We start from the raw sequence: 27,547 nt of genomic DNA on the forward strand, positions 1-27,547 counted from the left end.
GGCCCCGGGTAACTGTCCGTGTGGAGTTTGCACATTCTCCCCATGTCTGCATTGGTCTCAAACCCACAACCCAAAGATGTGCAGAGTAAGTGGATTGACCAATGCTGAACTGCCCCTTAATTGGAAAAAACAAATTTGGTACTCTAAATTTTTTTTTTCCGAAAGGGTTACAGTAAGGAAGCTTGAAGCAAAGTTCGTAAGATAAGTCTCTCAGGCAACTTCCTAACTCTTGCCAAACGACTTAACTTGGCCACTGGCTCTTCCAGAATAGGAGCATTCCGAGTCTCCATCAATGGCAGGCGGATCTGTAGAGTTCACAACAGGGATTGTGCCGACCTCCGCATCAACCCCCTCATCCTTGATGAATCCCCTGGAGATGATCTTGGTTCTAATATCACCACCTGGGCAAGTGGTACAATGGTAACTGGGATTAGGTCCATCTGCCCCTTTTGAGGGGATTGGTTTCAGATTCCAGCATCTGCAGTAATTTGCTTTAATCCTTTTTCGGAGATGTCAGATTCTCTCCTCCTCCGATGGTCAATGTGCTTTCTAGCCTCACAGCCCTGTAAATCTATGAATTAGGGCACTGGCCCAGTCCTTTTTACAATTCTTCCAGGCATCCATTCTATCCTCCACCAAACTAAACCGTCTGCGAATGACCTGACCTTCATGGCTGTATTGTGGTGGCTTTTCTGTGAGGTCCACCCTCCCCGACAAATTTGGAAAATTATGATCCAGTCGGGCCCTGAGACGCCTGACCATTAACAACTCAGCAGGAGTAATCCCAGTGATGAATGCGGGGTTGAATTGTACCAAGAAGTGGCCAAGCGAAGCTGTAGTGGCCCATTAGCTTGTCTTTTCATCATTGCTTTGAATGTTTGGACTGCTTTTTCAGCCAGCCCGTTTGATGCATGGTGGTAGGGGGGGCTGCCCTTACGTGCTGGATCCCATTGGACAAAATGACGAGTTGAAACTCTGCTGCTGTGAGAGCAGTACTGATGTCTGAGACAACCACTTCAGGCAGGCCGCGAATGACAAACATCTGCTGTAACTTGTTGTCCACTCAGGCTGCTGTGGTGGTGGAATGCATAGTCTGAACTTCGAGTGAGCATATACGACGACCAAAAACATCCTAACCAAAAAGGGACCCACAATGTCGGAACGGAGTCTCATCCACGGATACCCTGCCCACTCCCAAGGGTAAAAACCTGTTGGAAGGTTATGTAGAGTCTGACAGTGGTCGCACTGATTGACCATATTTTCTATGTCCTTGTTGATCCCCGGCCTCCATGCGGAATTCCTGGCCAGTACCTTCGTTTTATCCCTGGCCATCATGCGAAACTCCTGGGCTGTAGCTTCATTTTAGATTGTCCTGGGTGACCATGGTGTAATTCTTGAAAAGGCTGCCGCCTAGGGGGTGGCACTATTACCATGGAAGACCTCAGCCTTACAAATGATTTTGTCCCTACATTGCATATAGGGAACCACCTGTTCCGACCTCTTGAAATGCCAGCCTATAAGAACCATCCTCTTGACTCTTGACAATACCTGGTCTCAGTTGGTCCATGTTTTAATGTGGCCAGATAAAATAGGTAGGGTATCAAGAAAATTTGATCTCCTGCAGAGTGGGAGATTTGAAAATTGTTTGTGGTAATGGAAGCCTACTCAAAGCATCCACATTGGATATCAGGCTTCCTGGTAAATGCTGAAAGGTAAACAAATATGCCACCAAGAGCAGTGCCCATCTTCACACACGGGCTGAAGCTATTGGTGGGACTGGCTTATCTTTACGAAAAATGCCAAGTGATGGTTTAAGGTCTGAGACGACGGTAAAAGGTCGACCATAAACATTGATTAAATACTTTTACGGAATAATTGATGGCCGGACTTTCTTTGTCGATCTGGGAATATTCCCTTTCAGCATCTGACAGTGTTCGGGATGGGAAAGCAACAGGCCTTCCCATGCCGTCTTCCATTTTGTGTACAAATTGCAGGGCCTGATCAAAAGACTTCCTCTGGACATGGTCCCACTTCCAAATCAGATGTTGTTTTAGAGGTTGACGTAGGGGTGCCAAAATGGTAAACAGGTTCTGGCAAAAAACTGGCCGTAACGATTGACCGTCCCTAGAAAAGACAAATCCTGATGCATTCTTTGGTTACGGAACCCCTTTAATTGCATTTATCGTACCTTCATGTGGGTGTAACCGCTTCGCATGAACTCTGAAACCGAAATAATTGAATTCATCAGCCTGAAACGAGTACTTTTTCCACTTTAACTGAAATCCGACTTCTTTAAACCGCTTGAGGACTTCTTCCAAATTTGCTTTGTGCTCCTCGGATGTTTCCCCTATCACCAGGACATTGTGTAGATACACCACAACCTTTGGAGTTTCCTGCATTAGGCTGGAATATCGCACAGGCCAATGAGTTAGCGAAAGGCAATCTTGTGCATTGGAACAAGCCTTTATGGGTATTTATGGTAACAAGCTTTCTTGACTCTTCCAACTCATGCTGCTGGTATGCATGGCTTAAATCTAACTTGGTGTATTTAAGACGATGATCCAACTTAGCATATAAGTCTTCTATCCTAGGTTTAGGATATTAAGCTACTTTAGCTGCCGTGTTCATCATTATTTTATAATCACCACAGATTCGGATTGTGCAGTCCATCTTACAGCCTGGTATGATGGGTGAGGCCCAATTTAAAACTGGACTGGACTAATTATCCCCAGGTCCTCCAGATGCTTCAATTCCACCTCTCCTTTCTGGTATCCAGCATAAGGCACCGGTCTGACGAGAAAAGCTTTGACAAAGGGTCATCTGGACTCAAAACGTCAGCTCTTTTCTCTCCCTACAGATGCTGCCAGACCTTCTGAGAATTTCCAGCATTTTCTATTTTGGTTTCAGATTCCAGCATCTGCAGTCATTTGCTTTTACCCAGTATCTAACTCTGACCAAGCTCCAATGCCAGAATTGTGCCTAAACTACTGATAGGATTACCCCATAGGCTCTATGAAGGATCTCCCCTGAAAGGGGCCATGTCACCACAAAACCACGAGAAAGAATTGCTTGGGTTTAAGAAGGTAGTCCGTCACCACTTGCTCATGGGAAATAAACACCAGCGTGCCAGTGATGCTCACATCTTGAAAGTAGGTTTACATTACACTGCAATGAAGTGACTGTAAAAAGCCCCTAGTCGCCACATTCCGGCGCCTGTTCGGATACACTGAAGGAGAATTCAGAATGTCCAATTCACCTAACAATCACTTCTTTCGGGACTTGTGGGAGGAAACCGGAGCACCTGGAGAAAACCCACGCAAACACGGGGAGAACGTGCAGACTCCGCACAGACAGTGACCCAAGCCAGGAATCAAACCTGGGACCCTGGAGCTGTGAAGCAACAGTGCTAACCACTGTGATACCGTGCCTTTGGCATTACGCATTGCGATCTGCACAATAGGGTGCAAGTTCAGCAAATGTTACACATGGAAATAAACAATAATGATAGATAACATGTCCCAGATTCCTCCATCACCATCGCTGGGTATGCTTTGTCCCACAGGTGAGACAGACCTATCAAAGGTGGCGGCTCAGTGGGAAGCAGTCAGTCGGGAATAGTTCTGACAGTTGTCAACATTGATTTTGGACCCCATGAAGTTAGGTGACATCAGGTCAAATATGGGCAAGAAACCCTGCTGCTGCCACGCACTACTCTACCTCAGCTAATGAATGAGTACTCCTCCATGTTGAACACAAGGAAGAAACATTGAGGGTAGCATGGGCACAGACTAGAACTTCCATATTTATCATCAAAGAATGGATGGACAGAACGCCCACTAGCCGAGTTGGCCAAGATTTGAAGGACAGAGCTACCAGACAACGCTTGTGACGGGTGATGAGAGAACCAACATGAGGGGAAAACTTACTTGACCTCGTGCTCACCAATCTAGCTGCTGAAGAGACATGTATCCATAACATTGTTGGTGGGAATGACTGCCACACATTTCTTGTGGAAACTAAATCCCATCTGGACAGAAGACACCCTCCATCATGTTGCGATGTTATGTTGTGTGCTAAATGTGATAGGTCTGGAACAGATCTAGCAGCTCAAAAATGAGCAGCCATGGAGTGTTGTGGGCCATTATCAGTAGTATTGTATTCTACCATAATCTTTTTAAAAAATGTTTTTATTGGCATTTTCAATTTTAAATAGTGAAACTTTTGTGTCCGATATTTACAATTTATACTGTTTCTTATGTATATACATCTTTCTTGATATATCTTCTCCCCTCCTACCCCCCCCCCCCCCAATCTCCCCTCCCTGGTATACCCCTCTTCCACCCTGGGTGTGTTGTTGCTGAGCTCCTCTTCCTTTATTCCCTCCTTCTGTGTTTTTTGTTGCTGGCCTTGTGGGTTCGGGGGGAAGGGTTCCTCCGCCCTCTCCCCCCCACACTCCATGCTTCTCCCTGTGGTTCCCCTGAGTTTCCTCCTCATTTCCTCCCCCTTCCCCTTTTGTACCTCGTCGTGTTGTGTGTTCTTGCCTGCTCTCCCCTGTCCCCCCCTCTGTCCCTAGTCGCTGTTGTCCTCGAACAGATCTTGGATCAGGCCGACGAATTGCCCCCAAGCTTTGTGGAAGCCTTCTTCCGACCCTCGGATGGTCAACTTCATCTTCTCCAGCTGGAGAAATTCCGCCAGGTCTGCCAGCCAGTCTGCAGCTGTTGGTGGCGCTGCTGATCGCCAGCCGAGCATGATTCTCTGCCGTGCGATTAGAGAAGCGAAAGCAAGGTCGCGGCCCCCTTCCCCATGTGTGGCTCTGGCTGTTCCGATACTCCGAAGACTGCCACACTCGGGCACGGCTCCACCCTCACCTCCACAACCTTCAACATTGTCTCGAAGAAGTCGTCCAGAACCCTACAAGTCTGGGGAAAGTCCAGCATATGTGGGCGTGGTTGGCCGGGTCTCCCTGGCACCGTTCACACCTTCCACCTCAGGGGAGAACCTGTTCATTCGGGTTCTCATTAGGTGCGGTCGGTGCATCACTTTAAACTGCATGAGGCTGAGCCTTGAGGAGGTGGAGTTGGCCCTGCTCAGTGCTTCGCTCCAGAGTCCCCAGGCCACTTCCGTCCCCACATTTTTGTCTGGCTTCGTCCAGTGGTAGTCTCGCCCTGTCCAGTAGCTATCCGTAGATGTTCCGGCAGTTCCTCCCTTCCTTACTGTCCATGTTTATCAGGTCCTCTAATAGTGTGTTTCTCAGGGCCATGGGGTACCCTAGCATCTCCTTGCGGAGAAAGTGCTTTACGTTAAAATGTCTAAGTCCCGTCTAGGACAGCGCTGATCATGACGTACCGTCCCCGTTGGTCCGTAACCATCCTTGTCTACGTGAACTTCGTCCTCTTACTAATCAGTATGGCTACTCCCGTAGTCCTCGTCCCATAGCATGAATGGTACGTCTGCCCACCCAGCTTTCTTTTTAAAAAAAATAGATATTTATTAAAGTTTTTTACCAACACAATTTTTCCCCCTTACAAACAATAACCCCCCCCCCCCCCCCCCCGCACCCGTAACAAAATAACACAAAATCGCACTGAGCAAGATATATACATGGCAAAATGGTATATTTACATAGCTTCATACACTGGCTCTCACCTGCACGTGACAGTTTCCCCCACCCTTCATGTTATCTCCTGCTCATCCATCCCCCAAGCAATCCCCCATTCCACGCCCCCCCCCCCCCCCCCCCCCAGGGTTGCTGCTGCTGCTGACCGACCTTCCTCTAACGCTCCGCGAGATAGTCTAGGAACGGTTGCCACCGCCTGTAGAACCCCTGCACAGACGCTCTCAAGGCAAACATTATCCACTCCAGCTTAATGAACCCAGCCATGTCGTTTGTCCAGGCCTCCACTCTGGGGGGCACCCAGCTCTTTCTTATGCGCAGTCAGACCTTCTCCCTCGGGTGTGTCTCCTGCAGGAAGGTTATGTCGGCCTTCAGGCTTCTTAAGTGGGCAAAGACTCTGGATCTATTCCTCGTGGGTCCGTCGGTTCATCCGCTCGTTGTTCGTTGCCCTTTCCGACACTTCTGCCATCTCATTGGCCTCTTGAGCTCCTGTTCGCTGGTATTTTTGACCCGTTGTTCCTTTTCCCCCCATTGGGGTTGGTTTGTTATTGGGTTTTCAGGCACAATTCGTCTAAAAGTGACTTTTTTTGGTTCTGGTTGGGAGGAGAGCCATCTGATGTGCGTTCGCACAGCACATCACCGTCACCAGAAGTCCATTCTACCATCTTTCACCTTTTGTTCTGATAATGGAAATAAATCAATGGAATTAGACATGGAAATATTGGGACTTTAAAAAGAACTGAGTTTTATATTTTAAAATGAACACAAACCCCAGAGGTGGCTGAGAATGTAGTTTGCCACTGATAGGAATGGCTGCAGGGTGCTTCCCCAAGAGACAGTGAACAGCCCCCCTCCACCAACAAACCCCGCCCCCAGTGTTTTCAGACAAGGTAATTTTTAAGATAACCCAAAGACTGATTACCATTCCCAGTAAAGACAAAGGATCATAATTGCCATCCCATCTCAATGATGGGCAAGTGGATTCCGGATTTCCTGTTGGAATAGGGAAGGAAGGGGTTAAAAGCTGTCTGAGAGAGCTGTCCAGGGCCTGCCTGGGTGTCTGTGTGTTGGTGTGTGCTGTGATGATAAGCAGCTGGAATTTTCCACAATGAAGGTGCGTGATACAGTAACAGAAACAGTGCCCCTGCAAAAAGAAAATAACCATCTTTTACAGGGACATCTCAAAACTCTCTCTCTGACTGGGGAAGTCAACCTAAGCAGCAAAAGGATTGCAGCTGAAAAAAGAACAAACAACAAAGAACAAAGAAACGTACAGCACAGGAACAGGCCCTTCGGCCCTCCAAGCCCGTGCCGACCATGCTGCCCGACTAAACTACAATCTTCTACACTTCCTGGGTCCGTAGCCCTCTATTCCCATCCTATTCATGTATTTGTCCTATTCATGTATCCTATTCATGTATTTGTCAAGATGCCCCTTAAATGTCACTATCGTCCCTGCTTCCACCACCTCACCGGTAGTGAGTTCCAGGCACCCACTACCCTTATTGTTAGAACTGGGATTTTGCTGCCGAACCCCAGGAAACTGGAATCGAAGAATCAATTATTCGCCTGCAAAAGTCAACTATGCTGAAATCAATTTGTAAAGGGCGCACACTTCATCATCTACTCCTCTCAAGTCAAGGATTGTTCCATATAACTTTTTATTTATATTTACTTATTAATGGACTCAATTCTTAGTTCTAATCCATATGCATGTAGATGCATGTGCTTTATAATTTCTCTGAGGCACGATCAATTTGGCTGGAGACGAAGTCGAATTCAAACTGAGACTTTATTATCTGAAGTGTGGCCTCCTACAGCAGCTGACGAAATGGTTGCGAGCTGAAGGCCACGCATATTTATAACCTGGCTGCTGGGCGGAGCTAGCATGCAGGGGCCCAGGTGAAGCTGTAGTGCAGGTTCTACCGTACAACCCTTAATATAGGAACACAGTGGTTTACTACATTCACCCCCCTGTTAAAATTGAGTCCGGCAGGGATGGTGTATAACTATATACAATTCGCAATCTTTAATATTTACAGAACAGTGAAAACAAAATGTCTCTGGTCATCTGGTGGGATGGTCAGAGGTTCAGCTGGTCCGGCGCCTTGATCGTCCTCTGGGATCGACGAAGTGGAGCCGGCGATGTTGGTGCTGACGTGGTCGAAGTTGACTCCGGGAGCGTGCCGAAATCCTCTTCATCAACGGGGGTGGGCAAGGGGAGAACGGACAGTCCTGGGGGGGGGGTGATGGGGGCAGTGGGGGGGGGGGGGGGAGGAGAGTGGCGCCGGGGGCGCCGGGGGTGGTGTGGGGGCGGAGCCTGCTGGTGCCAGGTCCCTGAGGGAGACGATATCCTGGCGGCCGTCGGGGAACGCCACGTAGGCGTACTGTGGGTTTGCGTGGAGCAGGTGCACCCTTTCCACTAACGGGTCCGCCTTGTGGAGCCGCACATGTTTACGGAGAAGCACAGTTCCCAGAGCTGTGAGCCAAGTTGGAGGTGATACCCCGGATGTGGACTTCCTGGGGAAGGCAAAAAGACGTTCATGCGGTTATTGTTAGTAGCAGAGCAAAGTAACGAGCGAATGGAATGTAGTGCATCAGGGAGGACCTCTTGCCAGCGGGAGGCCGGGAGATTTCTGGAGCATAGGGCCAGCTGGACGGCCCTCCATACCGTCCCATTCTCCCTTTCCACCTGTCCATTGTCCCGGGGGTTGTAGCTCGTCGTTCTGCTGGAGGCGATACCGCTGCTGAGCAGGACCTGACGTAGCTCATCACTCATGAATGAGGATCCCCTGTCACTGTGGATGTAGGCGGGGAAGCCGAACAGAGTGAAGATAGAATTAAGGGCTTTAATGACGGTGGCAGACGTCATGTCGGGGCATGGGATGGAAGGGAAACCGGGAGTATTCATCGATCACACTGAGGAAATACGGGTGTCGGTCAGAGGAGGGGAGGGGGCCTTTGAAATCCACGCTGAGGCGTTCAAAGGGGCGGGAGGCCTTCACCAGGTGCGCGCGGTCCGGCTGGTAGAAGTGCGGTTTGCACTCCGCACAGACCTGGCAGTCCTTGGTGATCGTCCTTACTTCCTCGACGGAGGAGGGCAAATTTTGTGCCTTAATGAAGTGGTACAACCGAGTGACCCCTGGGTGACAAAGGCTGTCGTGCAGGGTCCGGAGTCGGTCTACCTGTGCGCTGGCACACGTACCTCGGGATAGAGCGCCTGGGGGCTCGTTGAGTTTGCCAGGGCGATACTTAATCTCGTAGTTATAGGTGGAGAGCTCGATTCTACACCGCAAGATTTTGTCATTTTTGATCTTGCCCCGCTGCGTGTTGTTGAACATGAAGGCTACCGACCGTTGGTCAGTGAGGAGAGTGAATCTCCTGCCGGCCAGGTAATGCCTCCAATGTCGCACAGCCTCAACGATAGCCTGGGCCTCCTTTTCGACGGATGAGTGCCGAATATCAGAGGCATGGAGGGTGCGGGAAAAGAATGCCACGGGCCTGCATGCCTGGTTGAGGGTGGTGGCAAGGGCGACGTACGATGTGTCGCTTTCTACTTGGAAAGGAAGTGTTTTGTCTACAGCGTGCATTCCAGCTTTGGCAATTTCAGCTCTGATCTGGGCGAAGGCCTGTTGGGCCTCAGCCATCAGGGGGAAATGAGTGGACTGTATGAGTGGTCGGGCCTTGTCCGCATAGTTTGGGACCCACTGAGCGTAATACGAGAAGAACTCCAGGCAGCGTTTGAGGGCCTTGGGGCAGTGGGGGAGGGGAAGCTCCATGAGGGGGCACATGCGGTCGGGATCGGGCCTCAGAACTCCGTTCTGGACCATGTAGCCGAGGATGGCTAAGCGTTTTGTACGGAACACACACTTCTCCTTGTTATACGTGAGGTTGAGGAGAGTGGTGGTACAGAGAAATTTAGCGAGGTTGGCGTCGTGGTCCTGCTGATCATGGCCGCAGATGGTCACATTGTCTAGGTACGGAAACGTGGCCCGCAAGCCGTACCGGTCGACCATTCGGTCCATCTCCCTTTGGAAGACCGAAACCCCATTGGTGACGCCGAAGGGGACCCTAAGGAAGTGATATAGCTGGCTGTCTGCCTCGAAGGCGGCGTATGGCCGGTCCGATTTGCGGATGGGGAGCTGGTGGTAAGCGGATTTCAGGTCCACCGTTGAGAAGACCCGGTATTGTGCAATCTGGTTAACCATGTCAGATATGTGTGGGAGGGGGTACGCGTCGAGCTGCGTGTACTTGTTGATGGTCTGGCTGTAGTCCACAACCATTTGATTTTTCTCCCCAGACTTCACTGCTACCACTTGAGCTCTCCGGGGGCTGATGCTGGCCTCGAGGACTCCCTCCTGAAGCAACCACTGGACCTCGGACCTGATGAAGGCCTTATCCTGGGTGCTGTACCATCTGCTCCTGGTGGCGACGGGTTTGCAATCTGGAGTTAGATTGGCAAAGAGGGAAGGAGGATCGACCTTTAGCGTCGTGAGGCCGCACACAGTGAGGGGTGGTAAGGGTCCGCCGAATTTAAGGGTCAGGCTCTGGAGGTTGCACTGAAAATCCAGGCCAAGGATAAGTGCAGCGCAGAGGTTAGGGAGGACGTAAAGGCGAAAGTCGTGGAACTCTACGCCTTGGACTGTGAGCGTGACCGTGTAGTACCCCCGGATCGCTACGCGATGGGATCCGGAGGCCAGGGAGATACTTTGATTGGTAGGGTGTACCTTAAGGGAGCAGCGCCTTACCGTATTTGGATATACGAAGCTCTCGGTGCTCCCGGAGTCCAGTAGGCAGGAGGTCACGTGGCCGTTGACTTTCATACTGGTGGACGCGTTGGTCAGAGTGTGTGGTCTGGACTGGTCGATTACCATGGATGCGAGTCGTGGTTGATCGTCGGGTAGTGAGGCGGCCGCTGCGTCGGGGTCCTGAAACGCCGTTGGTCTCCGTGTGCTGCGGGGTGGACAAGATGGCGGTGCCCAGAGGTCCTGGGGGGTCACAAAATGGCGCCGCCCATGGTACGCACATTGCGCGGGTGGAGCAAGATGGCGGCGCCCATGAAACGCACATGTTGTGCGGGGTAGAAGATGGTGGCGCCCATTGCTCGCGCATGGCCTGGGGAGGAAGGGAGGATAGCGGCGCCCATTGTCCGTGACGGGGGGGGGTGGGGACGATCGCTGCCGCTGAGTTGGCCTGGCACACTGCTGCGTAGTGGCCCTTCTTCCCGCAGGCCTTACAAAGGGCAGCGCGGGCCGGGCAGCGTTGGCAGGGGTGTCTCTGTTGCCCACAAAAATAGCATCGGGGCCCCCCGGAGATCACTGGCTGGCGCGTAGCGCAGGCGTACTCGGTGGGTAACACCCCCGCTGGGGCGGCTGCCTGTGGGGCCCATGAAGTGTAGGAGGAGTGGGCCGCGCGTTGGAGGCGTACATTGCGCAGGGCGACCGTCATAGAAAGCGCTAGTGTTTTAATCTCTGCGAGGTCGCGCGTGGCCCCTTCTGGGAGCCGCTGCCTGATAACATCGGACCCAATCCCAGTTACAAAAACGTCCCTCATAAGGAGATCTGTGTGCTCCTTAGCTGTAATGTCCTGGCAGTCACAGTCCCGAACTAGTGGGATCAGGGCCCTCCAGAAGTCCTCGATTGACTCACCAGGTAGTTGAGTATGCGTTGCGAGCGCGTGTCTGGCGAAGAACGTGTTCGTCTTCTGCTCATAACTCTCTTTGAGTCGAGTCATAGCATCAGCGTAATTGGGCGCATCCTGGACCAGCGGGAAGATTTTAGAGTTGAGTCTGGAGTGCAAGATTTGAATCTTCTGAGTCTCTGGAACAGGGGTCGGCGCCGCGTTGATATACGCTTCAAAACAAGCTAGCCAGTGCTGAAAGTCCTTTCTGGCATCGCTTACGTGTGGATCCAGCTGCAGTCGATCTGGTTTAATCCGGAGGTCCATCTTCTGAATCAGAGACTAATAAATTGAGGCACGATCAATTTGGCTGGAGACGAAGTTGAATTCAAACTGAGGCTTTATTAGTATCTGAAGTGTGGCCTCCTACAGCAGCTGACGAAATGGCTGCGAGCTGAAGGCCACGCATATTTATAACCCGGCTCCTGTGCGAAGCTAGCATGCAGGGGTCCAGGTGAACCTGTAGTGCAGGTTCTACCGTACAACCCTTAACATCGGAACACAGTGGTTTACCACATTCTCTTTATCTTTTTAATCATCAATAAACTTTATCTTAACTTAAGAAAGCCTGGTTAAATTTGCTGCTTTTTAAATATAACTATTTGGTCTGAAAAAGGTATGCAAGGGAAAGGGAACCATATTAGATTAAAATGTGTTGCTACCAGCAGAGGGTGTTGAATAAAGACAGGAAGCCAGTGATCTCTCCTCATCTGGGTTTGTAGCAGTTTGGGAGCATCACAGCCGGATGGTGACAAATCATGGGGTCTCGCCTGGATCAACAACTTTTGGGGAACCTCACCCGGGGCTGGTCCAGGAGACCTTACTTCAATGAAATATGTCTAAGGCCAGGCCAGGAGCAGGGCCTACCAAATACTACTGAATTTGACTGAAGCTAGAACAGAGACTACATGTGCCCTGAACAGCAGAGGGGGAATGCTGTAGACCATTGGTGGGAAACCTTTGGCCCAGGGGCCACATGCGTCCCATCTATGTCTCAATGCGGCCCACGAGACATTTTGTTAACAGTGGCCCAACATCTTTCCCCGATGCCTGTGTCTATGTATTTACATTGTGTATTTTATGTTTGCCCTATTATGTATTTTCTTTTCATGTATGGAATGATCTGTATGAGCTGCACGCAGAACAATACTTTTCACTATACCTCGGTGCACGTGACAATAAACCAATCCAATCTAATCCAATCCACCTCTGTCCGCGTAGCTTTTTCTACCAGTATGACTGAAATGATTCACACGTAAAGCAAGGGCATGCAAAGTGAGGTGCAAACTGATTACGCACAAAATTAACTGTGAGAGCCGTATGCTCCCTCTGCATCCAACGTGTAAATATTTATTTTATTTTTACTATTTGAAGTAGATCACAGTTCTATTAATATATTGTAAGGGTCCTCCCTGATGATTCCCTTATTTCCCCTTTCTTTCTTTTTTTTGCCATAATCATTTAGATCCATGGATACTTAAAGCAGAAATCCCGACCTGAGAGCTTGATTTGAAGGACAGTGTGCTAAAGATAACATCTGAAACAAAGACTCTTTTTTCCTTTTCCTTATTATTCACCCCTCTGTTCTGCTCTGTTTGTCTTGTGTGTATAAAGGGTGGGGGCAAATTAAAATGGGGATTAGGAATTGGATAATAGTTAACCAGTTGGATTTGCTGCAGATTTCATTATAGTTCTTGTTATTAGTAAAAAGTAATTGTGTTCAAACTTACAAACCTGGTGACTGTAATTATTGGGCAGCCAAGGGCTAAACTTTGGGTATGGTTCTAAGAATTATTTGTTAATTCAATTATGATGCAATTCTGGGTCAAGGGGGGCTGGAATTGACCACGCTCTAGTCGAAGGTGTCATAACAATATAAATGTTAAGCAGTTTCTATGACTTGTTTGGTGTTTATTAAATGTATTTAATCATGGCATGATGGTTAGTAAATATGCCCTATTTCAATCTTGTGGCCCCATGAGATAAAGGAGGGTTACGCATGAGGCCCACTCACTAGTCCAGGTTGCCCTTCACTACTGCAGGCAGACCTAAAACATCCAAAACCATCGGATCAGATCAAAGCTATCCAATCCAGCGGGCGGCACGGTAGTGCAGTGGTTAGCACTGCTGTCTCACAGCGGTGAGGACGCTGGTTCGATCCCGGCCCGGGGTCACTGTCTGCATGGGTCTCACCCCACAACCCAAAGATGCGCAGGGTAGGTGAATTGGGGCTAAATTGCCCCTTAATTGGAAAAAAAAAAGAATTGGATATTTTAACTTCATTAGTAAAAATAAGCTCGCCAATCCTTCCAAATCCACTCATAGAACATAGAAAAATACAGCACAGAACAGGCCCTTCGGCCCACGATGTTGTGCCGAACGTTTGTCCTAGATTAAGAACAAATTAATCTGCACCCCATTGTTATGGGCGAGGCCTTTCAGAACACCAAAATGTATCATGGAGTTCAACCAACCTCTCCCTTTAATGGATTTTGTTGCTTTTCCTAGCACATGGCTTTTTCCCTAGGTGCGGGATTACAATTATGGACACGTGGGTTTTTAAACACAAAACACTGTTTATTCCATGAACTCAAATTAACATCTTAAATAAACATTGGATCTCTGATCACCCCTTACTTCAAAGATAACTCGGAAAATATTGCAACAGTAAATACTTCCTTAAAATGTTCCTTCAAACTTCCAAGAGACTTAACACCTTTAAACAGTATCACATCAGGTTAAAGGATATATTTTTTTTTCTGTAGAATGGCAGAGATATATTAGCTTGGGTGACTTCAGCTCCAGCACCTTGTTTCTTCATGCAGCTCTCTGGAAACCCACAGACACACCCACACTGCTTTCTCAAACCTGGCTTTCTCCCTTCTAAGCAGATCACAGCAAACCAGAACTTCTCAAGCTGCTGTCTCAAACTGGTTTTCTACTTTTAAACTGCTCTCAACAAAACCAGCCAGGCATTTTTTAAACTGCAAAACCAAACTGCAAAATGGCTGAACTGAGCTGAGCTCCACCCACTCTATGACATCATTGTTTTCTTAAAGGTACATTGCTTGCACATCCATTTCTTAAAGGCACTCTCGCATGACACCATCATTCTACCGTAATGCATGAACCAATCCCATAGCCGCTTGAAGGTCCCTAATGTTTCCGACTCGACTACTTCCACAGGCAGTGCATTCCATGCCCCCACTACTCTCTGGGTAAAGAACCTACCTCTGACATCCCCCTGTTAAGGGAAATTTACATTAGAGGTTATTCATTTAATCTCTTTATTTTATTATGTTTAATTATTAGCTTATGCCTACAATAGTGTGGACTGCAAATCATTCTATACTAGCTTACTCACCACGGCAATCTAATTCTGCAATGACCTGATAAGTACGGTTAGTGGCGAGTCATTCTCTCACTGACCGACTAACACATCTGCAATGTTCCGATTAATTGCTGAGTCTTTCTGTAGCTGACAAACTGACCGTTAACTATTGAGACACCTGTTATCCTTGTAATTGTGAACAAGGGGTTGCGAGCATTAGATAACGGATGATCTCAGAGGAGTGTGATTGGAAGCTTATTGGTGCTAGGGGGGCCTAATTGGTCGTGTATGTAACCCCCAAGCTAATTAGGAACTAACCCAGTGTATATGTATAAAAGAGGCTAACTGCCATTGTACAATTGAGAAGGTGACCACGAGCACTGCGGTGCCTGGCTTTCTCCCAAAAGCATTTGCCAATAATTTGACTTGACTCAACTCTTTGGTGTGAATAAGTTATTGTGAATAAGTTATTTACCACTTCACCCCCTATACCTCCCACCAGTCACCTTAAATTTATGTCCCCTTGTAATGGTTTGTTCCATCTGGGGAAAAAGTATCTGACTGTCTACTCTATCTATTCCCCTGATCATCTTATAAATCTCTATCAAGTCGCCCCTCATCCTTCTCCGTTCTAATGAGAAAAGGCCTAGCACCCTCAACCTTTCCTCGTAACACCTACTCTCCATTCCAGGCAACATCCTGGTAAATCTCCTTTGCACCTTTTCTAGAGCTTCCACATTCTGCCTAAAATGAGGCGACCAGAACTGCACACAGTACTCCAAATGTGGCCTTACCAAGGTTTTGTACAGCTGCATCATCACCTCACGGCTCTTAAATTCAATCCCTATGCTAATGAACGCTAGCACACCATAGACCTTCTTCACAGCTCTATCCACTTGAGTGGCAACTTTCAAAGATCTATGAACATAGACCCCAATATCTCTCTGCTCCTTCACATTGCCAAGAACCCTACCGTTAACCCTGTATTCCGCATTCATATTTGTCCTTCCAAAATGGACAACCTCACACTTTTTAGGGTTAAACTCCATCTGCCACTTCTCAGCCCAGCTCTGCATCCTATCCATGTCTCTGCAGCCGACAACAGCCCTCCTCACTATCCACAACTCAACTAATCTTCGTATTGTCTGCAGATTTGCTGACCCACCCTTCAACTCCCTCATCCAAGTCATTAATGAAAATCACAAACAGCAGAGGACCCAGAACTGATCCCTGTGGTATGCCACTGGTAACTGGGCTCCAGGCTGAATATTTGCCATCCACCACCACTCTCTGACTTCTATCAGTTAGCCACTCTCTGACTTCTGTCATCATTGTAGGGATTCGATAGTTCCATGTAAGCATTTGCAACCATCTTCACCCAGAGGTGTCAGGGGGATTCTGGCCTCCTCCGGAGGTCCCCATTTCACAGATACCAGTCTTCAATAAATGGCTAAGTACACTGAATACAGCAAAGAGCCCCTGGCAGTAGGGCCAAAGATTTGTGCTCTAGAACTAGCTAGGCCTCAAGTCAAGCTGGTCCAGTACAGCACTGCTTTCTAACTGACGAAGTGGGAAGTTACATAGATTTGCAATCATCCTCAGCCAGAAATACCGAGTGGACGATCCATCTCGGTCTCCTGAGGTCTCCAGCATCAGAGAGGCCAATCTTCAGCCAATTCGATTCACTCCACATGAGATCAAGAAATGGCTGAATTCACTGGATATTGCAAAGACTAGGAGCACTGATAACATCTTGGTAACAGCATTAAAGACTTGTGCTGCAGAGCTATCCACACCTGGAGCCAAGCTGTTCCAATTCACTGGCATCTACCAGACAATGTAGAAAATTGCTTAGGTATATTCTGTCCACAAAAAACAGGACATATCCAAGCCAGCCAATTTCCACCCCATTATCCTCCTCTCCATTATCAGCAAAGTGATAGAAGGTGTTATTGATAGTGCTTTAATGGGCACTTATGATGGAACAACCTGCTTACTGATGCTCAGTTTGGGTTCTAACTCAGCTCCTGAATTCATTATTGCTTTGGTCCAAATATGGACAAAAGAGATGTTTCAAGAGGTGACGTAGAGTGAGGCATCAAAGAACCCTGGTAAAATTTAAGTCAACGGGAATCAGGGGGAAAGCTCTCCAGTGGTTGGAGTCACACCTAGCACGAAGAAAGAATGTTCTGGTTGTTGGAGGCCAATCATATCAGTCCCAGGATATTGCTGCAGGAATTCCTTAGGATAGTGTATTAGGCCCAAGCATCTTCAGTTGCTTCAGTAATAACCTTCCTTCCATCATAAGGTCAAAAGTGGGGATATTTGCTAATGATTTCAGAAAGTTCAGCACCATTCGTGACTTCTCAGATAATGAACCAGTCCGTATCAATATGCAAAAATCTTCCTTTGTCATTCAATGGCATTACCATCACCAAATCCTGCACTATCAACATCCGGGGGTTACCATTGGCCATAAACTTTTTTTTTTTAAAAAGAGTGCCCAATTCATTTTTTCCAATTAAGGGGCAATTTAGCATAGCCAATCCACCTAACCTGCACGCCTTTGGACCGTAGGAGGAAACCAGAGCACCCGGCGGAAACCCGCGAAGACGGAGGGAGAAAGTGCAAACTCCACACAGTCAACCATTGTTGGAATTGAACCCAGGTCCCTGGCACTGGGAGGCAGCAGTGCTAACCACCGTGCCACCCATATACTCTCCATTTGTCTGGATGTGTGGTTCTGACATTACTCAAGAAGACCAGCACCATTCAGGGCAAAACAGCTGCTTGACTGGCACCGCATTCACCATCTTACCTCTTCACTACCTCCACCAATGGCACATTGTGGCTGTGCTGTGTACCACCTACATAATGCGCTGTAGCACTCACCCAGGGGGCGCGATTCTCTGAAATGGAGACAGAGTGTTCGCGCCGTCGTGAACGTTGCCGAGGTTCACGATGGCGTGAAACGGCTCCTATTCCGACCGATTCAGGGCCCGATAATGGGCTAGGAGCGGCGCCGCGTCATTTACGCGCGGCAGGCCTTGGCGCCGCGTAAAGGCGGTGCCGCATACATGACGCGGCCGGCGCCGCATAACTGGCGTCACCCGCGCATGCGCGGGTTGGCCGGCATGCGTGGTTGCCGTCCTCCCCGAGTCCGCCCCGTAAGATGATGTCAGACGGATCTTGCGGGGCTGCGGAAGAAAGGAGGTCCTCCTTCAGAGAGGATGGCCCGACGATCGGTGGGCACCGATCGCGGGCCAGACCCCATTTGAGGCCCCCCCGGTGCAGGATCCCCCTGCAGGTTCCCATGCTGTTCCCGCCGGCAGTGACCAGGTGTAGACGGCTCCGGGAAAATTTGGCGACCCAGGCGATTCTCCAAACCGGCGCGGGAGCGGAGAATCGCGCCCAGGATTCCTGGACAGCATCTCCCAAACCTGAAAGCTTTACCACCTAGAAGGGCAAAAGTAGCATACACATGGGAGCATCACCACCTGCAAATTCCCCTCCAAGTCACACTTATTAATACATTGCTGTTCCTTTCCCATCACTGGGTCAAAATTCCTTTCACCACACCTGGCTGGTTCTTTCAAAATCATTGTTCAGGTGATCTCCACAGAGACTTTGCTTTAAATAGATGAACTCCAGTAATTACAGCTACTTGTAAATTTATGAGGTAATAATCCTAAAGCACTTCGCAGGAGCATCATAAAACAAAATATGGCTGAGCCACACAAGGAGATTCGGACAGGTGACCAAAACCTTTGTCAATGAGGTTGGCTTTAAGTGTTGCTTTAAAATAGTACTGGGGGAAAAGGCATACTATCAAAGCTTGTTGTCTTACACTCATTAGAATAGCTCACAAGAGAGAGAGTGCTGATTGGTTGGCAAGTGAACTCTGATTGGTAGAAGTGTTGCCATGGAGAATGCAGGCCCAACTTTGTTCAAATTTAAATTAAAGCAAAATACTGCAGAGCTGAAAATCTGAAAAAGAAACAGAAAATACTGGATAAACTCAGCAGGTCTGGCAGCAACTGTGGAGAGATCTGCACTGTAAATTCTATGAAACAGAGTTAACATTTTAGATCTAAATGATTCTTCTCTGGGCTGACTCGGATTGGTTAAGACAATGGGAACTTAATTGTCATTCTCCATGGCAATATCTCCACCAATCAGATTCCACTTGCCAACCAATTAGCACACTCTTCTCATGCAGTATAAATAGTTGTTCCCTGTTCACAATGCCACCAAATGACTGATTATCTAAACAGAGGATTGTGAAATAGATAGGTGAATGGAGAGTATTTCTGAGCTTTGTGTCACCAGCAAGAGAAGGCACAGCCATTAATGATGGGGCAATTAAAATTGGAGATGTTCAAGAGGCCAGAATTAAAGCAGTGCAAGTGTTTTGGGATGGTTTTGGGGCTGATTACAGACTGGAGATTGGCAAGGGAATTTTAATATCAAGATATTGCTTGATGCCTGTCAGCCAGCACAAGGGTGTGTGGGACTAGTGTGAATTACGTGGGTAGAACTTTTGCTGACCTCCAGTTTCCATCAGTAGAATGTAGGTGACCAGCAGGAGAGCACTGGAATAGTATAGAAGTAGCGTAAAGGCATCAAGGATGGTGACTGCAGCAGATGAGCTAAGACAGGAGTGAAGTGGGCCAATGTTAGAAGTGTCCTCCGTAAGATGTCATGAGGAGCAGTTGAGGACTCTGGGTCTGTATGGAGTTTAGAAGAATAAGGGTGAATCTTATTGAAATGAGGCCTAGATAGTGGATGTGGAGAAGATATTTCCAGTAGTATGAGAAACTAGATCCTGAGGGCCCCACCTCAGATTGAAGGAATGATCCTTTAAAACCGATGAGGAGGAATTTCTTGCCAGAGGGCAGTGAATCTGTGGAACTCCTTGCCACAGGAGGCTTGTGAAGCCTTAGTCACTGAGTGTCTTTAAGACAGGGGTTCTTGGTTATAGGTAAGGTAAAATTGGCATAGTCCCAGATGACCATTGGCTGCTTCTCCCTTTTGAGGGAGAGAGCTGACTGGTGGTGATTTAATCTGTGGATTACCACACCTCCTGTGTGGAGCAAAATTGAGGAGGTGGGGCCCTCCTGAATAACTGGGGCCAGTTTAGCTCTGTTGGCTGGAATGCAGGTTTGTGATGCATAACATGGCCAACAGTGAAGGTTCAATTCCTGTACTACCGGAGGTTGTGAACAGTGAAAAGACTAGTTTAATTATTTCAGACTTTTACCAGGAAGAGAGATCAAGTCCGTATCTAGGAAAGGGAAGTTGAGTGGTGACTGAAAACCATGGCTGATGTCCTCCCATTTAGTTGGGGGCAATTGATTGGAGCAGCAATGCTGTTGATCGTTTGTATTCTTTTAAATGCTATATTAACACTTGCTGTACTTAAGGGCTTGTTGGATAATGTGCCCGAGTGTCAGTCAACGTACTGCGATAAGTAGATGCAGTTAAGTCGATTCTCCAAATGATGTCAGCCATGGACACGTGGTGAAGTATATGCAGTGTGGGTGGATCACTTCGAGATAGACATGAGCATAGATGACACTTGAGAACTTGTGTCCCTTCCAATGCTGTGCCAGAAGGGTATAGTGGAAGCATAAAAAGCTGTGTCGTTGGAGGAAATCATTACATTTAGAGGGCTTGTTCACACTGCCTAACTAATCGCTCTGATGCTCCACCCTGTTGGGCTTCCTGTCACAGTCAAACGTAAATGAGCGCAGTGGAGAGGATTCCGAGAACTGTTTAAGAAGGGTGGGCCGTTTGGACCGCAAATTGATTGAGGGACTGGCAGAGTGCATTTGTTTTCCGTTGGAGAAGAGCCCAAGTTGGTGGTGGGGGTTAAGCTGCAGCAAGAGCTCCTCCGACCGGACACGCTTCGGAATGTTAGACCAGCCTGTCTCCTTCCCTACTCGCAGTGTGGCCATGAAGGGAGAGGTAGATAGCGGGGCTGAGGTGGCACGGGGTGGGTGGGGGGAGGTCCAATCTGTAATACGATGTTCTACCGCAGCTAGTAACGACCCAGGAACAAGTTGAGTCTGCGGGGAGGGCGGGGGCAGGCAGCATAGGAAGGAGAAATAGGCTGGCTTATACATGTTTTCTAACCACATTGATACTGGACCATTTGCTGGCATTATCCACTCCATTTATTTTTTTATTAAAAAATTGTAATCACTCGACACATAGTGCTCCCGTTCAGATTGACTCTCGGTTGCTGACTCCAAATGTAAGAATTCTGCGCGACGGAAAATCGCAGGCGGAAATTGCTGACGACATGGGAGAGTGCGCAGTTATCAATAAATAATTAAGTCAGTTTTCACTGGAGCGCAGTAAATGCGGTTGGATTGTGAAAGTTGGCTGTGGTTCGGTGCTGAATTGGGTGCGTGGAATCCGTACAGTACCAGCTTGTGAAGGGGGTGGGTAGGCTCCGTGAAGACTCTCCTCTATCAGCAACAACAGGAGGCACTGACTCTGTGACGGACAAGGTGCGTGGTAACTCCTCCCGTTCCCAACCCCAGGCTTGTTCCCTGTTTCCCTCGGTCTGGTCTCGCCTTCTTGTCCAACCCTTCTCGACAGCAACTTGTTTTATGTCGATGTGGTTACATTGTGACACCCGGTCATTCAGTCCGGCCTGAAGACTGCCCAACTTAAAGACTGAAGCAACAAAAAAAAAAAATAGATCTCGCCGGGGTGGCTTCCAAACTCGGCCGGGATCGTTTACCCTGTCCCATCGCATCGCCAGGTCTGCTGGTAACACAACCGAATCAGGCTGAGCAAGCTTCCCCTTTCAAGTCCGAAGGGAGAAAGGCTCCTACAGCTATACTCAATCCGCTCAGGGATTTCCCGATTCCATGGACTGGCATTTTACACTGCTGATTTTTTTTTTTGTGGATGAAAGATTTTTTTTTGGGGGGGGGGGGGGGGTGTTAACTAACTTCCAGTTTGAGAAGCCCCCCCCCCCCCCCCTGTTTTTTTTAATTCCCACCCCGTACTGTAGAAATTCATTAATTTAGTTCAAGCAATTTTTATCTCGATTGGCTGGACAGGGGATGACGTGCAGGACAACAAAGGTGGAGTTGGAAATTAAATAAAAATGTAGCAAAGAAAGGCTCTGGCTGGATGTTGTAAGAGCCGCACTTCACTGCAACTAACTAACTATTCAGCGCTTAGCAATTAGTCCGGGGACAGCAGCAAACTCTGCAGCTCCGGGGACGGAAAGAAGCGGCTTTTAATTCCAAGCAGCAACTCCCACTCCACTCCCCAAAGGATAACAAACTTCTTCTCACCCCCGTGTCGTGTGGGTGGAGGGGAGATAAACTTTGGTGGAAGATATTTTGTTGCCTTTTTTTTTTGAGGATGGGTGTTTCCAGTTTTTTTTTCCGAAATTGCCTGGGCAACATTTGCTTTGCATCGGTTTTTTTTAAAAATAGGACATATTTTCTGCGGAGAGACGGGCTGAATGCTGGAAGCCCGGCTGGCCCAAAAGAAAAGATCCGAGTCGGAGGAGCGAGAACGCAAGGGGGATGGGGGAAGGAGCTGATCCGGAAAAAGGGGATTGGAGAGGTCGGAAGTATCGCGAAGCATGCCGGCTCTCAACGGGGACTAGAAAGCGTCCACGCCCGGGGCCAGCGCCGTGGATCTGGCGAAGGTTCAGCCCGAACTCCCCTTGTGTTGTTTTGCAAGACGCCGAGTCGGAGCAGCAGCGGGAGGAGGCGGGGGAACAAGGTAAGGGCTGGGTAAATCTTCGCCGATGTCTCTTTATAAAAAAAAAAATTCTTTTGCAAAGCAATATTTTTTTTGAAAAATAAAAATGCCCTGGGGGGGGGGGTAATGTTTTTAAAACAAAAATATATGAAGTGGTTTTTAAAAAAATTTGCAAAAGAGGGCAAAGGGAGTGAGATCCTGCCCGAAAGAGGGAGGGAGGGAAGGAAGGGAGAGCGGGGGATCGGCGCTGGGCTGTGCCGACACGGTCGCGCCGTGGAGCCGCCTCTTGTCGCCAGCAGCAGGAAGCTGGTTGGTTCGAGCGGCCGCGCCAGGGCAAGTTGTCTCGGATTCACTCTCTCTCTCTCTCCTCTCTCTCTCTCTCCCCCCTCTCGGTTCCGGCCCCTTTTGTCTCTGGTCGCTGCCTCGCTCGCCTCCCATTTTCCACCGCCCCGCCGCCTGACTCCCTCCTCTCTCCCCGAGTGGATCCAGACTGACCGCGGCTCGGCTCTTTCTCTACCTTTACAAGAAAAAATAAGAATCCGGCGTCGGCTCTTTTCCTCTCCCTTCTCTCCCTCTTCCACCCCCCCCATTCCTCCTCCTCCTCCCTTTCTCTGCGGATCTTTTTTTCTCCTTGCTGTCGCTCGCCCAGATTTTGTTTTTGATTTCCCCCCCCCCCAAAAAAAAGGAGGCGGTGAGTAATTTAGTCTATTTTTTGATTGTGAATCCGGAATATTTTTAAAAATTATTTTTTTTAAAAACGTGTGTGTGGGGAAAGAAGGGCTGTGGGGGTCGGCGTTGGTTGGTTTGGGGGGGGGGGGGGCTTCGCTGCTTTTGTTGGGTTTGTGGCGGGGTTGGCGCGGTGCTCGAAGCCGGGCTGCGGCGCTCACATGGCGGATCCCAGTCCGAGCTGCGTCGCCTTCGAGTCCCTCGCGTTGGGGCGGCGGCGGGGGTCAGTTGGAAACAAGTTAATTCTGGACATTTTCTTACTGTATTTACCAATACATTTTGCTAAATTCGTAATTTTATTTTGGAACCCCACCTCCCCTTAAAAAAAAAAAAATTTGCTTTACAAAAAAACCCCGAAATGTATTTTTTTTTCTCTGGATGGTTTGGGGGGTATTTTTCTTCTGACAGCGGGGAGCCCGAGTCTAACATGGCCGAGCCGAGCCCGATGCAGCCGGAACTGAGGCGCCATGTCTGGGGCAGGCTGCAGCCACGCGTCGGTGCGGAGCTGCGGGGGGTCGGGCTGGGGGGGGGATTTGCTGCCGGCCGCTGACCTTGGGATGTCTCTCTTCCTCTCGGTGCTTGGTGCATAGGAGCGGGCGGGGTGGTTGATGTTGCCTTTTTTTTCTGCCGGGAGGGGAGGCGAAGGGCTGGGGCAGAGAGAGACTCCTCTTCTCTCGCCCTTGCCTTTCGCCCGCGTCTCCGTTCCCTCCCTCTTTTGGCGGAGCTCCGATCGCTGTTTAATAACTCTGCCTCCCTGAGCCTCCGGCGACTCTCGCCGCTCTCTTTTGTCCGCGAACGCAGCCCCCCTCCCCCTCCTTTCTCTCCCTCCCGGGCAGCTCCTGCACACACTCGAGCTGAGCTTGGGCGTCTCTTCTCTTCCCCGCCCCCCCGCAGCGAGGACAAAGCTGCAGCTGCTCGGAGCTGCTCCCTCGCTGAGACTGGAGGGAAAAAGGGGGCGGAGAGGAGGGAGGGCAGAGCGTAAGCACCAGGGGTTTGACTAGAGTGACATCCGAGAGAGAGCGCACACACAACACAGGGAAATGGCTGTTGCAGCATTGCTCCTCCTTCTGCCTAACCATGTTCTCATTTGCTCCATTCCGTTCAGGTAGTTGGGTTGGTGTTGTAAACCTGTCAGGAGTGGAGCAGCATGAACGGGGAGACAGCCATGTCTGCCACCGTGGAGTTAAGCGAGGCAAAAGAAGGTGAGTTGATTGGAGGGTGTGTGTGGAAGAAATGACTCCAGAGAATCTTTGTACAACCATGAAAATTTAGAGCCAACATTTGTGCAGAATAAATATTTAGTTACACTTGCATTCAATCGAACTGGGATTTGCCACCACCATTATGAATTTGATAATCTGAATGGCAGTATTCAGGCAACAGCTTGACATTTGCCTTTTTTCTTGCACGTTGAATCATAACTTTGACAGGTATCAGTAACAATGTTCATAGCATCTTGGACAGAATAGCCACGTTCAGTCTAGAGGTTGGTAATTCACCTCCTGTTTCCCCAAAGCCTGTCCACCACCTACAAGGCATAAATCAGGAGGGTGATGTAATACTCTCCACTTCACCTAGAAAGACGAGGGCAGTAAATGCATAAGGACTCCACCACCTGCAAGTTGCCATCCAAGCCACACAACATGCTGACACAGCCATATGACAGTTACGTCACTGATGCTGGGTCAAAATCCCAGAACTGCCTAACAGCAATGTGGGTGTCCCTACACCATGTGGACTGTAGCTGTTCAAAAGGATCAATGATGATTAGGTATGTGCAATAAATGCTGGCCTAGTCGGCAATCGTCCACATCTGAAGTTTTTATTTGTACCTTGAAGTGTTGGTTGGGATATGGTTATCATTTTGTACTCCACTATATAATTGAGAATCATATCAAGCACTATAAATGTTTATACTGCAACTTTTTCAATTGGCAGTTTTCAATTGGCAGCAAACATACTAATAGCTTGTTCCGTGTAATCTCATTTGGTTATTTCATGGTTAAATCATGATCGATGATGCAAAAGCAAAATACTGCGAATGCTGGAAATAGAAGCAGAAAATGCCGCCAGTTCTGATAAAAGGTCACTGACCTGAAACAACACTCTCCACAGATGCTGTCTGACCTGAATATTTCCAGCGTTTTCTGTTTTTATTATTGCTTATTCACATCCGAACTGCTTACCCATGTAAGAATTCTTTGAGGTGTAAAAAAAACGTTTTTTTATTAAAAGAAAGTCCCTTACCAGCTTCTGCTTCCAAGAATTTTGGAGGTTTTCATAGAATTTAGAATCATAGAATTTGCAGCGCAGAAGGAGGCCATTCGGCCCATCGAGTCTGCACCGGCTCTTTGAAAGAGCACCCTACCCAAGCCCACACCGCCACCCTATCCCCATAACCCAGTAACCCCACCCAACACTAAGGGCAATTTTGGACACTCAGGGCAATTTAGCATGGCCAATCCACCTAACCTGCACATCTTTGGACTGTGGGAGGAAACCGGAGCACCCGGAGGAAACCCACGCACACACTGGGAGAACGTGCAGACTCTGCACAGACAGTGACCCAGACGGGAATCAAACCTGGGACCCTGGAGCTGTGAAGCAATTGTGCTAACTACCGTGCTGCCCTTTGGACTGTGGGTGTTTATTGGTCAGACCACCACCTCTTTCATCATTCTTCATTTTGCTCATGAGATCACATCCAATCTCATTCCCCAGTTGCAATCGTTTGCTTCCAGTGACTGATCATAATTCTTGATTTTAAGAAATCTCTTAACACTCAATGTTTCATTCTGCACAGTCTTTACCGGAAGAGGGTGGGGCTCATTTTAGAGCAAAACCCCTCCAGTATTTGTATCCCAAGACCTCATTGCACAGGAGAGGAGTGCATGGGGCAGCACGGTAGCCTTGTGGATAGCACAATTGCTTCACAGCTCCAGGGTCCCAGGTTCGATTCCGGCTTGGGTCACTGTCTGTGCGGAGTCTGCACCTCCTCCCCGTGTGTGCGTGGGTTTCCTCCGGGTGCTCCGGTTTCCTCCCACAGTCCAAAGATGTGCAGGTTAGGTGGATTGGCCATGATAAATTGCCCTTGGTGTCCAAAATTGCCCTTAGTGTTGGGTGGGGTTACTGGGTTATGGGGATAGGGTGGAGGTGTTGACTTTGGGTAGGGTGCTCTTTCCAAGAGCCGGTGCAGACTCGATGGGCCGAATGGCCTCCTTCTGCACTGTAAATTCTATGATAATCTATGTTAAGCAGGGAATAAAATCATGTCATTACTTGTTTCTGGAATGGACCAAGTACAAAGCGCAATTCAAGCTATGCTCAATAGGCTGAAGGCAATCCACTTTGGTCATCTAGGTGTCCAGCATGAATAGAAAATCACTTTTGCCCTTAAGCCTCAAACCAAGTGAATGACATGTCCATATAAGCAGACTTCCCATTGGTCTGAAATTAATCCCACTCTTTCTATGTTAGTACACATTAGACTTATTTAGATTGAGTTTAGACATTTCCATGAACCAGGATTCCAAGTGCAATAAATATGTAGGATTACATAGCTAAAACCATAGTGTATCAGAGCACTGATAAGCTTTCTGATGTTTGCACATTAGAAGACTGGAATCAGTGCAATACTGCAAGTCAATGTCTTGTAGACTATTGACTTGCAGTATTGCACTGATTCTACTTCTAATGCCAGGACTAGCTCGTGCATCTATGTCGATCCCAAAGATATTCCTCCTTGATATTTTAGATCCTCTGCCCTGACATGCTGATAATTTGGCCCTAGTAGGTTTGAGCCCCCAAGTCGGAGGGCAGTGGATGTCCAAGATTCCTCATGGCAAATTGTATCAAGTTCATTAACATCAACTTCACAGCAAGAACCTGCTCGAGATAACTGGTCCCACCAGTTAGGTATGAAACTACAACCAAAGCTACATTTTGTGAAGGTGTGGACATCTTTGAAATTTCACATTGGTGCTTTGAATCTCTGGAGCTTTACAGTACTCATACTTAGGTTCTGCTATTACTATTTTGGATTGAACCAAGGCTGAAAGGATGTTTTTCAGTTCTTGTTTACTCTGGCTAGGGTGCAATCACTTTGCCCATGGAGGTAGTTTTTTCAATCGAACCTATGCAAGGTGAAGTAATGTTATTGCATGAACTGCTGCTGTATAGAAAGCTTCAGTCCCAAAAAGGGCACTGGAAATCTCTGGGGAGGGAAATAAAATGGAATGGAATAAGGTGTTATGTGTCACAACATAGTATAAAGCTCATCCGCAAAATGTAAATGGTTCAGTAGCCATCAAGACCATCGGTGTACACCATCATTGAAGAGCTAATTGGACAGTGACGTCTGATGATTGCTCATGATGGTTAACAGGAGGTTGCTGTCCAAGTTTCATTGTTCCTTCCGGAAGCTTCTCTATAGCTGCATCTCACTCAGAAATTTGTCATTGAAC

At 48.4% G+C, this 27,547-nt stretch overlaps 1 protein-coding gene across 1 annotated transcript in view; it reads left to right on the forward strand.

Annotated features, from left to right (window-relative positions):
- Positions 1-21,683: 21,683 nt before the first annotated feature.
- The window catches only part of ubtf (upstream binding transcription factor), a 67,650-nt gene continuing 61,786 nt past the window's right edge, over positions 21,684-27,547 (forward strand). The window contains exons 1-2 of the mRNA XM_072487106.1: positions 21,684-22,379; positions 24,190-24,286. Of these exons, the coding sequence (XP_072343207.1) occupies positions 24,232-24,286 (55 nt within the window). The 5' untranslated portion in view covers positions 21,684-22,379; positions 24,190-24,231. The remainder of the gene's footprint in view (positions 22,380-24,189; positions 24,287-27,547) is intronic.

This window comes from Scyliorhinus torazame, chromosome 21 (genome assembly GCF_047496885.1).
Source record: "Scyliorhinus torazame isolate Kashiwa2021f chromosome 21, sScyTor2.1, whole genome shotgun sequence".
Taxonomy (NCBI): domain Eukaryota; kingdom Metazoa; phylum Chordata; class Chondrichthyes; order Carcharhiniformes; family Scyliorhinidae; genus Scyliorhinus; species Scyliorhinus torazame.